Source organism: Saccostrea cucullata, unplaced genomic scaffold (genome assembly GCF_032062105.1).
Source record: "Saccostrea cucullata isolate Sc308-1 unplaced genomic scaffold, CSIRO_AGI_Scuc_v1 ctg55, whole genome shotgun sequence".
In the NCBI taxonomy this organism is placed as follows: Eukaryota; Metazoa; Mollusca; class Bivalvia; order Ostreida; family Ostreidae; genus Saccostrea; species Saccostrea cuccullata.
In genome coordinates this window covers 439,995-452,489 of record NW_026937638.1, presented here as the reverse complement: position 1 = coordinate 452,489, position 12,495 = coordinate 439,995, and the positions used below count along the sequence as shown (strand labels likewise).

The 12,495-nt window shown below is 35.7% G+C and overlaps 1 protein-coding gene across 3 annotated transcripts; it reads left to right on the top strand.

Annotated features, from left to right (window-relative positions):
• The first annotated feature begins 45 nt into the window (after positions 1-45).
• Positions 46-10,829, top strand: LOC134248549 (scaffold attachment factor B2-like). 3 transcript variants are annotated; one of them, XM_062730962.1, is made up of 20 exons: positions 46-211; positions 1,892-1,982; positions 2,443-2,474; positions 2,699-2,800; positions 2,912-2,983; positions 3,315-3,429; positions 4,248-4,803; positions 5,274-5,308; positions 5,419-5,513; positions 5,901-6,050; positions 6,158-6,278; positions 6,404-6,556; positions 6,677-6,864; positions 6,953-7,116; positions 7,342-7,470; positions 8,718-8,861; positions 9,137-9,283; positions 9,718-9,863; positions 9,974-10,126; positions 10,281-10,829. In XM_062730962.1, the coding sequence occupies exons 1-20, from the start codon at positions 86-88 to the stop codon at positions 10,625-10,627; spliced, it is 3,066 nt and encodes a 1,021-aa protein (XP_062586946.1). In that variant the 5' UTR covers positions 46-85; the 3' UTR covers positions 10,628-10,829. The 3 variants fall into 3 exon arrangements, with proteins under 3 accessions (XP_062586946.1, XP_062586943.1, XP_062586942.1); XM_062730959.1 differs by having other exon boundaries at positions 9,074-9,283; positions 9,974-10,117; XM_062730958.1 differs by having other exon boundaries at positions 9,074-9,283.
• Positions 10,830-12,495: the final 1,666 nt, after the last annotated feature.

Genomic DNA, 12,495 nt, shown 5'->3' with positions numbered 1-12,495 from the left:
TCCAAAGGCAATTTTGGAAAATCATGGAACAAGTTAATTTTATAATTTTAGAATTATCATCCGGGACATTCGCAAGAGGCGAGATATGGCCGCAGAAAACACTCCTCGGAAACTTGCTGATTTGCGAGTTGTGGATTTGCGCCAAGAATTAGAGAGGAGGGGATTGGATAAAACGGGAGTAAAAGCTGTCTTGACTGAAAGGCTGCAGAAGGTGTGGATTTGTGTTTCTCTTGCACGATAGCTTTTCTTGGAAACCTCATGCTGATCCGCCATATTGAATTTCCTGAAATTCCATGAAATAGTTTATTTATGTATTTAAGAAAGCATAAGCTTTATAACCTAGTATAGTTATATTTAATTACGAGTAAATTAAAAGAGCGTATTAATGTAATGTAAAATCATGCAGTGAACGATTTTTTTTTTGCCTCAGGGAATCTATTCATAGGTAGATTATAAAATTTTGTATCTTACTGATGGGTAACCCGAATTACCGAAATGCCCCTGATTTACCGAAATGCCCCTGGAAATTACCGAAATGCCCCCTAAAACTATCGAAATGCCCCTTGAATTATATTCTAATAGTCATTTTATGATAATTTATGAAAAATTTTATTAACAGAACTGTGTATTTTGAACACAAATGTAAAAAAAATGCGTTTAATTCGCTCAAATATTATGACCTCTAAGAGCGATAATTCTTGCAACATTGTCTTAGCGGGAAGCTATGTTACTGTCCGTTATTTTAAGATTTAATGATCCTTCTTCTTTTCTCTCTCTCTCTCTTTCTCTCTCTCTTCCACTCTCCTTCATTTTGTTATTACGTTTCCAGTGCTTTTGAAAAGTCGGACTCATTCTCTAAAATAGCAATCTCGGCAATTTTTTTTAATGGATAACGGTACACATTGGGATACTAAACCCCATGTTGTTCAGAGTTGTAAAATTTATATGAAATGCTTAAAATGCTATGAAATGCTTATAGCATAATAAACTTAAAAGTTTAAATTAATTAATTTAAATTATTCGGCATGTAAATCGACATCATCAAGAAAATAATTCTGCTAATATGAATACAAAATACTACTAGAGTTATCTCTCTTAGATATTAGATAAACGAACCTTTTTAAAAAAAAACACACACATTTGTAAATATTTTCCTTTAATTCAAATTTTTAAAATATATATAATACACTCACTACCTTTCATAAAAAACCAAAGTATTTAAGTTTTAAAGGGGCATTTCGGTAGTTTCAAGGGGCATTTCGGTAATTTCCAGGGGCATTTCGGTAATTCAGGGGCATTTCGGTAATTCGAGGTACCGTCTTACTGATGTATAAAAAGAAGTAAAGATATGCAGGCTCGGCAATGTTTACATGGCTTATTATGTGAAAATAGCACTGCACTTATCAATTTATGAAGCAGATGCTTCGGAACGTTGATTACTTCTTGTAAAATCCCTCTCATCTTGCAAAGAAAACATTGTTAAACACTTTTTGAATAATTTTGTTAATGTGCCCTGAACTAAGTGCAAATACTTTAAGCCTAAAGCCCTATTAGAAAATGACAAAATTCTGGCCGTTCAGACACTTCAAAATTCTAGAGGCATTACAAAAAATTTAAGTAATAAATTTATTCCAGAACTCTAGAATTGTCGTTTAATTCCCAATTCCATGGGCCTTGGGCCAATTCCCAAAATGGAGAATCTGGGAGGGATGATTTTTTATTTACAATCTTCATTGTCATTTAAATGGCCTAAATGAAGCATCACTTGAAGTGGATCACTTTGTTCCATTCATCTTTTTGCACATGTCAGCACTCAAGTATTATTTTTTCTTCTTGTGTAAATTTACTCTCTTTTTGCCACTTTCTTTTAATAAAAACTTTAAAATTTTAGGCTTTGGAAGAAGAGGGAGAGAATCCTGAGGAGTACAACTTTGAATCAACAAGCACACCTAAAAAAGGGCCCACTAATAAAGTTAATGACAGTAAGTTAACAAGCACACCTAAAAAAGGACACACTAACAAAGTTAACGACAGAAAGTTTGTTCAATTTTTGAATGCGGAAGAACTTCAGAAGTTAAACTGATCACAGTTTACAAAATACAAACATGGTGATTGGTCATTTCTGCAGCTAAACAATTTTCTGACGAAAAAAAAAGTGTGTCTTTATGATATGTAATTTGCAAATCTGTATTAAGAATGGAAACAAGGACTCTCTTGATTTACTAATTCATGGTAATAATAGTTATTAAAAAAGATAACAAGTTTAATGTTTATACCCCTTAGTGGCATTACAGTATTTTTAAGACCCAAATCAAGTTTTTACAATAATCAGATCAAAACCCATTTATTTCTAGCCAAATCAAATAGAAATTTCTCTGTTTTATTGTAGTCCAAAAAGAAATTTATGGCATTTGAGTTTTCATCATATGCTTTATTTTGCAGAGTCTGAGGAAAAAGATGATGTGAAAGAAAAGGTATGCCCATTTAAGTCTGCTGTCTTGATGAAATCTGTCAATGGAATGTTTTCATGCAGTAATACTAAATTAACTAAACACAGAAATATGTTATTTCAACACATATGTTCTGTCATAACTACAGAGTGTATTGTTAATTGACCTCAAGTCATCATCATGTAGCACCATTTGAATAAGTGTTGAGAACCCTCCCCCTCAGTACTCCTACTGTTGTCTTTTTATAGGAAGGGGAAGATGAAGAGTTGGATGATTCTTTGCTGACAGCCGAGGATGAAAAACAGGAGAATGGGGAAGATACGCCCATGGATGATAGCAAATTATTAGAGGTAAAAACTTTTTTCAATAGGCTAGGATTTTTAAAGTTATTGCACACTTCAGTCTTGTAGGATTAAAAAAAAATCATTGTTACATATCTATATAACAATTTACTTCTAAAGGATGCACCAGACACAACAGAAAAAATGGAAACTGATGGAAATCCCCCCACTGAAAAAGCTGAAGCTAAGCAGGTAATAGATTTGAGTATAAAAATTCTTAAACAGTCACTTAAATTTGTTTAAAATAAAAGAAACAAAGGACTAATTGATTGTTTATTGTTTAATAATGAAAGAAACAAAGGAAGAAAATCTTGATGGAACAGCCATGTTGAACACCATTAAATGTTGGATGCTATTGTTAGGGCTGAAACATTTGAAAGCAAATTATCTTGTTATTGTTAAGAAACATTATAAAATGCATCTATTACAAATAGCAAATGTGGAATAAAAGGTTCCCTCTATTTCCACTGTCAGGATCACTGATTTTATTTGACATAAAAATAAATGCTTTGATTTGTTGTAGGAACCTGTGGAACTTGATCAAACAATTGTGGAGGCCAAGCAGACAGCAATTTCTGTGACTGTTACAGTTAAAAATGAGGAGACATCTATTACAAATAGTAAAGGTAACATTACAGGTATAGTTTTATATTTATTTGCACAAATAACCAGCTGTAAAAATAGCTATTTTTTATGCTAAGAACTTAAAGGTTGTTTGTCACATGTTAAGTGTGAGCTGGGTCAACGTAAAGCAGATTTAAGCCATGAGATACGAAATGGAAGTTCATTTACCACTGAAGACTTTATAATCAATTAGAAGTGATAGAATGGATTTGCTGCTTAAAACCACAGGCCAGAGCTAGAGTCCCAAAGTGCTCATGGAAGGATTCTGAGACACATTTTAAGAAGAACTTGTCAGTTTGTGGAATTTGGCAGCTTTATAATCAACTTGCCAGAATACTCAGAATATTGACTTGAACTCTTAATGTTTGCCAAGAAGAGGACAACTTTTCTGAGAAGAACTTGTAACATGGAATATAACATTTACCTACATACATGTATATTAAGAAGATAAAGAAGATTCTGAAGATGAATTACCTGAACAGACCATTCTGTGAAGATTAGTGAAGAATTAAATGCACTGAAACAACTTCAAGTGAAAACAGAGAAAAATGAAATGGACAGAAGAATTGAGATACATTTGGACAGATCTGATGATGTCTCCAGTTCTTATTGCTGTTAAAATTCAGTACTGCAGTATTTCAACACAGTATTTCAAAGGAGAGGACCTTGTGTAGAAGTTCATTAAAATGTATTAAGTTTAAGATATGTTTGTAGCGATTAATCAATGGTCTTTATCCCTTGCCCACAAATCACATATTCCATTCTTTAACAGGACATTTAAATATGTTCCATTGTGATAAGTCATAAATTTTAATGAATTAAATTTCTGTAGCATCTGCTCAGTCTACACCGAAAGTTGAGGTGGAGGTTGTTAAGGAACCCCCAGTGGTAACTCCAAAGTCCACAGAAGTGACCAATGAATCTGCGAGCAGTGAAGCAACACCATCTGACAAAGAAGTCAAGCCAGAAACCTCAAATCAGACGGAGTCAAAAGATTCAACTCCAGTCACCTCCAGTGCTCCAGAGACTACCCTGGAGGAGAAAAAAACTGCTCCAGACACAACAAGTAAATCCAGCACAGAGGATCCCGAGCCACTGGATGTTCACGTAGATGACACACAAAACGACCTAGATTCCGATATTCTCGAAACTAAAGCATCAAAATCTGTAACAAAAGACAAACCAGCTCCAAGTAATGAGGCAATGGACACATCAGGGGGTGAAGGGGCACCTACGAGTTCTACCGTTGCAAGTTCCGAGGGTAAAATCGACAGTTCAGGTGCGGAAAATGCCAATGCTCCTAAAACTACAGAAGCAGATTCTACACTCTCCTCCACAACCACTACCGCAGGTCCTGGTGAAAAGACAGAAGACGCCAAGTCCAAAAGGTCGGTCGGGTTTGTATGGTACATTGTATATTGCTTTCCTTTACCTTGAAGGGAGATGGCATGTCTCATCAGGTTAGAGACGAACCTTTTCTGTTCCTACATCGTAGAATGATGGCTAGGATAGAAATAACAAGCTCATTTCCTATCTATAGTTCCCATATTGGCATCTTTAAAGAAAAAAAAGAAAACTTTTTTTTTACATCTATGATTAAATCATTTTACCTCTCTTTGTGTCATCTTCTACTGCACCCCTGATTTAAATATTAAATCCCAGAACACAGCCCAGATTCCCAGGCAGATCCCAGTAAGGATGAGATTGGCAGGTGGAGAAGGCTTTACCCACAGAAGTAATCGAAGAGTTGGATAGATATATAACTTCCATCATATTTCTAATCTTTGTTGTTTTGTTTCAGATCAGTTTAATTTTGGGCTTTGAATCTATCTATAACATTTACTTTTAACATTTTCAGCACTGACACCAAGGAGCAGAAAAAAGATGATAAAGGTAATCATTCTTTCACTTTTCTCCTCTTTCCAGAAGAAGATCAATTTGGATTGAGAAAGTCGATTTTTTATGATTTACATGTACAGAATATTTTTGTCATTAATTTGCAGGAAAAAGCACTTCAGGTCGGAATCTTTGGGTTAGTGGACTGTCTTCTTCAACTCGTGCTACTGATCTGAAATCCTTGTTCAGCAAATACGGAAAGGTTTGTGTTTTAAGGTTCATAAATCCTCTGCTCACTGATATAAAATTTTTCTTTAACTTTTATGATTTTGCAAAGTAAATGTATATGCTGAATAAAATACAAACATTTATAGCATGGCTTGCGGGGCAAAATTTGACAAAAAAAACACTTCAACTTGACAAATTTTTAAGGGAATGATAGACATTTGTGTCATTAAGAGTTATCCTCTTATCAGAGTATCAATGTACCTTAAAGCTTTATAAATAAAACTTCTTTTTAAGCGATGTTGAGATTAAATATGTTAATATTTCTTATTTTTACCTTCATTTGTGTAATTTTGAAGGAAAATCCAAGTTCTAATTGTTGGGTGAAGTATTTTTTTGTGAGTAGTATATTTCTATATGACAGGTGGTGGGAGCTAAGGTTGTGACCAATGCTCGGAGTCCGGGGTCTAGATGTTACGGATTTGTTACCATGTCCACTGCAGATGAGGCGTCTAAATGTATCCAACACCTGCATCGCACAGAACTTCATGGAAAAATGATCTCTGTGGAGAGGGTAAATCCAACTTGACTTTTAAAATGATACTGAATAACAACTAAGAAAATAGGTGGTATTGATTGATTCAAAATGATTGACTTGTGATATTTACATACACTTTACAGGCTAAAAATGAGCCTGGGGGACAGGCAAAAGGATTGGTCAGTACCCCTAGTAGCAGCCCTGCAGGGCGTGGAGCAAAAGCTGATGACAAAAAGGCCCCTCCAGCTAAACGAGACGACAGAAGTAAGAAATGTCTTCATTTATTATACACTGTGTAGCTGTTCTTATCTATATCTTCAGTTATGTAGTGTAGAATAATTTACTTGTTATTTGTAAAATTTTGTAATTTGAATATTTGTTTTGCACAGGCAAAAGAGATGAGAAGAAACCAGTGGAGAAAAAAGAGGACAAGAAAGATGCGAAGAAAGATGAAAAAACGCCCACAAAGAAAGATGATAAAAAGGACAGCAACAAGAAAGATTCCCACTCTGCCAGGAAAACCACACCCAAAAAGGCTGATGGTAGAGTAAACAGATTTATACCTGAAATTATAAAGATGCAAGGACATGTAAAATATGAACACTGCCTAAAAGAGTAAACCAGATCCGTAATTGATATTAAATTTTTCATTCAATTATCAGAAAAGCCCAGGACTGTAGTGATGGATAAAGAAAAAGGGGAACCTGTGGTTGTCATTAAGGAGGAGGAAGGAAAAGAGGCCAAGGAAGGGGCAGCCCCAGACAGGGCCAAATCAACCACCTCCACTCACTCCAAGAGTGACCACAAGAAGGATGAAAAGAAAGATCTATTGTCGTTTGATAAGATAAAGGTAAGCACATAATGAGGGAGTGTTGTACATTTGTTACTGGGACTCATTTTGTTTCAAATTGGTAAACTTTATCCGTGTGTTTTTCTAGGAGGAAAGAGAAAGGGAGAGACTACGTCAAAGAGAACGCAGAATTAGGGAGGAAGAGAGAAAGAGACGCTGGGAGATAGAGCAGGAGAAGAAACGACAGAGAGACGTCCACATGAAGCAGAGGGCAGAAGCAATAAGACTGGCAAGGGAGAGGGAAAAGCTCAGGTAAAATGTGTTTCTTTGGAAAATGAAATGTAAAATGTAAAATAAATGATATGCTCTATTTATTTAATGATATTGTCATAAACATACATTAAATGCACTGCATAAATATCGAAGTAATTTTGAGGAATTCGTGAATGCAGCATTTTTAAAATCATTATGCCATTCATGCAATTGAAAATGAATGTGTCTAAGGACAAAAATGTTTATAAATTTCTTTTTATTTAGACGAGACAGGGACCAGCTAGAGAAAGAGAAACTGGAGCTTCAGAGGCTTGAGAAACTGAGACTGGAACAGTTAGAAAGAGACAGACTGGAGAGAGAGCGAGAGGACAAGAGGAGGCTAGAACAGCTCAGGTAGGCTTCTTAAAGGGGCTGGGGGGGGATGTGGCCATTTTCAGCTACAGTTAATTCTCGATAAACCGCCACCTTTTGTAATTTAGAAATCATGGCGGTTTAACGAATTTGGCGATGAATTGAATTTTCCATCTTTTAGGAAATAAGACGTAGAGTTATCGTTCATAGAAATGCCATTTAGCGTATCTATTTTTATTATTACATTTACATGTATATATAAACATATTTCTAAATTTGAAAATACTTCAAGTAATTTTTTTATGTACAATTTCGCTAAAACAAAATATTCAGATATGAAATTAAGACAATTAAGTACATGCATATGTGTATGCATGTAAATCTGCACGTCTGATATTGAAAAAAAAAATGCTGGATCGATCGTCGTGATATATTGCCTATAGTACTGTACTTAAAATAAGTTCTTGAATAAATTCATTGTTTATGGAATCATTGTTAATGAAACGTTCACAATTTCTGACTTACAATTATTTTAAGCAAACTTTGCATTGTTTTTAAAAGCAGAGATCATCAAAATAATAGCGTTATCGGCGTACGTAAACTAGTACTTTACAACGACCGCTTTCCTGGCGAAGCCTTGACTAAATGATTTTATTAAACAGAAAACAAAATTATTCTAACAGTTCATTTTAAAATCATTGTTTACTTAATTGCTTGTACCTTGACTGGCTTTGCATGTTTTACAACAGGGATAGCGTCAACCAATTAGCCGCGCTTCACTGACCACACGCACCTGTGGCGGTATTATCGAGATAATTGACACTTAAAAATGGACGTTTGTTGTGAAAACATGGTGGCGGATGGCGGTATGCGAATTTGGCGTTATAAAGAGAATTTTATATAGCAGGAAAAACGTTCTTGGGAAATCATGGCGGTATTGCGAAAATGGCGATGAATCGAATGGCGATAATTCGAGAATTGACTGTATTTTGACCTCCTTTAGAAGAAGAGCTCCATATAAAGATATACAAAAATGATAAAATTTTAAAACTAAAATGTATAAAAATTTTCTATGCAAAATAATTGTTGACAGTTTAAGATATCATATTTAAAAAATTGAATAAAATTTGTTGACCCCCAGCCTCCTTAATACTGAGAAGAGATTTATACTGCAGCGGAGCTTTATATGTTTTAACAGATGCTTTTCAATCTATGTGTAGATAAACATCTTAAAAATGAGGAACATTATCTTCAAAAGTACCTCTGTATTATTGTGAATGTGTTTACAGACTGGAGGCAGAGCAAATGAGAAGAATGGCTATGAAGAGACCTTACGAGTCTCGAGGAGGTCGGGAAGAGTTTTGGTCAGAGGCCAAGAGACCCGCGGTCTCTGATGCACGATTTGCCTCCAACTCCACATTCTCCTCTGATAGGTAAAAATTCCATTGAGTCCCAAGCATGTATAGTTATCAGATACATGCATGATGCTTTAAAAAGAACTGATTTGAATTATAGTTGAATGTCATAATTGTGAGTTTTAAAGCTGAAGAGTCATACACATGTGTGTATTTTGATTACCTAACTCCATGTTGTTAATTGCATGCCTTTTTTGTGGTGATGGTGATTTGTCTCCCCTACTTATCAGATTATATGATGATAGCAGAGACAATAGAATGTCTGATAGAGGTGAAACCACTACCTTTGACAGGAAAGTGGAGCGCTATGACAGACGAGAGGATAGGGTGACGGATGTCCGGGATAACCGCAGCGATCGATCGTTTGGTGAACGGAGAGAACGGGACAACTTTAACAGAGACAGTCGCCAGGATAGAAGGAGCTCCGAGAGATTTGAACGGTACGTTTTATAGCTACATTTTCAGCGCACTTTAACTGAAAACTTCATTAATAGATAGTAGAGATTCAGATCATAAGAGAACACAGTGGTATCAATGTTTGGGATAAAAATCTCCTCCAGAACAGAAAGGCCTTATTAGTCATAAGAATATATAGCATCCTCAGGTTGCTAAGATTGTTCACAAACTATGACCACTGGGGAAGAAGTTGGGTCACCACGATGGAAAATCAAAGTTTTGCATATGTGTAAATGCATAGGAAAAAAATCTCAAGAATAAAGGCATGATTAATCATATACATACTGAAGCATCCTCAGCTAATATATATTATAAATGTGTTCAAATCATGACTTGGGGGATAGGATATGACCAATGTGTGATCATGTGTTTAACTAAAGTGAGTATTGAATGTGATTTTAAAATTTCACTTCATCAGGGAAAGAGACCGAAGCAATGTTCGAGGGGATAGAAGAGAGAGTTTTCAGCGAGAGAGATCAGACAGAAGAGATGACAGAGACACTGACAGACGAGGGGCCAGAACTCCTCCTAGAGATAGCAGATCAGAGTGGAAGTCAGAAAGAGGTAAAGAAAACAAAAAGAATACTCGTGAGGTTCATTGAGATATTTTCAAATCCTGTAAACTGAAGGAATGCCAAATGAAACTAATGCTTATGAATTGCATTCCTTTTTAGAGAGACAAGGGGGGAGTGACACCAGGATGGTGGTCCGTGGTTTGAGTTCTAGTCGGGACAGCTGGCAGGGTGGGAGCAGCAGCTCTGGGATACAGGACGACAGGAGCCGATCTCGGGTGGGGATCACCCATAACCCAGGACCAGGTTTGCTTGGTAACACTTTCTATTGATGCATTTCGGTGAGAATGAAAATGAAATACTTTCAAGTCAGGCTAAAACACATGTATAGCAGAGGTTTAAATCAGTAGTTTTTCAGCTAAAGAAAAATAAGAGAATGAGATTACATGCAGTTGTTAATAATTTTTAGGTAGTGCACCAGGTACACAGAGGAGTTGGGGGAGCAGCTCAGACAGGAGTAAGGTTGAGAGCAGCTGGTCTGCCTCCAGGCAGCAGATGGACAGCAGGAGCTCGGGATCCCAGCAGCAGGACCGCTGGACCGGGGGAAGCCTGGGTCTACAGGCCGATGCCAGACAGCAGACCTTTGGCACGCAGATGGCTGGAGGGATACTGGCTGCAGGAGTACCTAACATGTTACTGACCTCTGTACCGCAGGCCGCAGGAATGGTCCTGACCAATCCATCCCTTACAAGAGGACAAGCAGAACCCAGATTTGATGCCTATAAGAGCATGCAGACTCAGTTCAGGAGATACTAAGGATTTTATTTGTTGGACTTTCTGTGCATGTGGATTTTAAGATCTTATGTGCATGATAACTTGATAAAATTCTTTTATAGTTGTTCTTTTAATTCATTGTACATTGATCATGTAGAGTAAAAATTATTTTCATTAATATCATTCATTCATCAATTTCCCCCTTTCATAATGATGATTTGAATAAAGAAAGCATTTGACTACATTTTTTTGTACATGTCATGATCTGCCTGGTACCAAGAGAGAGACAGAGATTTCTTAGTAATGGGTTGATGATTAATAAAATCACGTGCTATTGTTTTGCATGTATTTACACATTTTGATTCCAAATTATTCATTGCAAAATCTTGCAGAAGATCTCAGAAATACAGGTACTGTACTTGTTTTTAAACAAAATGTCACTGAAGATTATTAAAATGATGTCAAAAATGGAAAGTTTTCATTGGAATTATTCCTTATCCTTGAATATTGATTCACTAGTGGAAGTGTGTTTGATCTGTTTAGTTTGAAATTTGGGTGAACATCTGAGATAAGTGCCATGTTGTTTAAACATGAATGTGAAAATGAAATCTCAATTATATTAAAGTTTTCTTCAGTATTTCATCTAACATTAAAAGTATACTTTGGCCAGATGATTAATTTTAGTACAATTTGCAGCTCAAAGTATATTTTTATCATTTAGGTTGGATATGCTCAGTATGCTGAAAGCTCAACTTTAGATTTAGTTTCTACTGTTACTTTGTGTACATTCATGTTCAAATGATTTGAACTTACATATTTTGGTTTCCAAAATTAAAAAAAAAACCTTAAAAATATAATTTTATGACATAACTTTCCTGGATTGTGATTTCAAGAAATATAAAGTCCCTTATATCATTTTAACATATCACAACACATTCTTTAAATGCCACACTGCCCTCAGGACTTGTGTAGCGTAGTGGTTAGCCCAGCCCATTGAAATTTGTACATGCCCTACTCAAAATTCATTCATATAGAAGATATGATTGTGCAACAAAAAAATAAGATTAAGCGTTTTAAATTGACCATGGCCTGCCTATCTGCCATTTTCATACGCGTTTTTGTTCACAACTTTTGACTCGCATGCTGGTCATTTGTTGGCCGGTATAGCTGAACTGAATTTCAGAAATAGGATCATGACAGCAGTCCACTGCACGTGGCATCAATAAACCTATCGTAATTTAGCAAAAAACTTTGAGAAAACAAATAGGTTTAATTTAACACTTTAATGATAACGATTGACAATCATTCAATTTTAGTACAATTTCGTAAGACGAAATATATTTTACATAGCAAGTTTACGCGAATAATGGGGTACGACAGAAGAAATGGAACGTAAACATTGTGAATCGAAAGAAAATTCACACATGCCCTTCGGGCATGTAATTTGAGAATTTTCACATGCTCACTGGCAAATTTACCAGGTCCCAGGCATGGGGCTCCCAAGTTATTTCGAAGACTGTTTTAAGGCTTCTAAGAAATGTCTGAGTCATGAAAGTTGTCTCCTTGATGATGGAAGTTAGAAGTCTAGGTCAGGGATATGACTACAAATGTAAAAAAAAAAAAAAAAGAAAGAAAATTCTCGAGAAAAGGAGAGGAGGGATGCATTTAAATCAATCCAAATTCATCTAATGGGCTTTGGGACTGGGGTCATAGTTAGGGGACAATTAATAAAGTACATGCTTTCATATACAGACATGCTACTCCTGGGAAATGTATTTTTATTCTGTTCATTTGTGGTATAAGTTTCAACTTAAAGAATCTGAATACATGTATCGTATCACAATTTATTTGTTGGTTTTTTTTATTGGGGGGGATAAATTTTGTGAATGGTAAAGCTTAGATTTTAAAAT

Coding starts and splice junctions, on each gene's coding strand:
- LOC134248549 (XM_062730958.1), top strand. CDS start 86: ATGGCCGCAGAAAACACTCCTCGGAAACTTGCTGATTTGCGAGTTGTG. Junction 2,475..2,698: donor AAGATGATGTGAAAGAAAAG/GTATGCCCATTT, acceptor GTCTTTTTATAG/GAAGGGGAAGATGAAGAGTT. Junction 5,514..5,900: donor TGTTCAGCAAATACGGAAAG/GTTTGTGTTTTA, acceptor TCTATATGACAG/GTGGTGGGAGCTAAGGTTGT.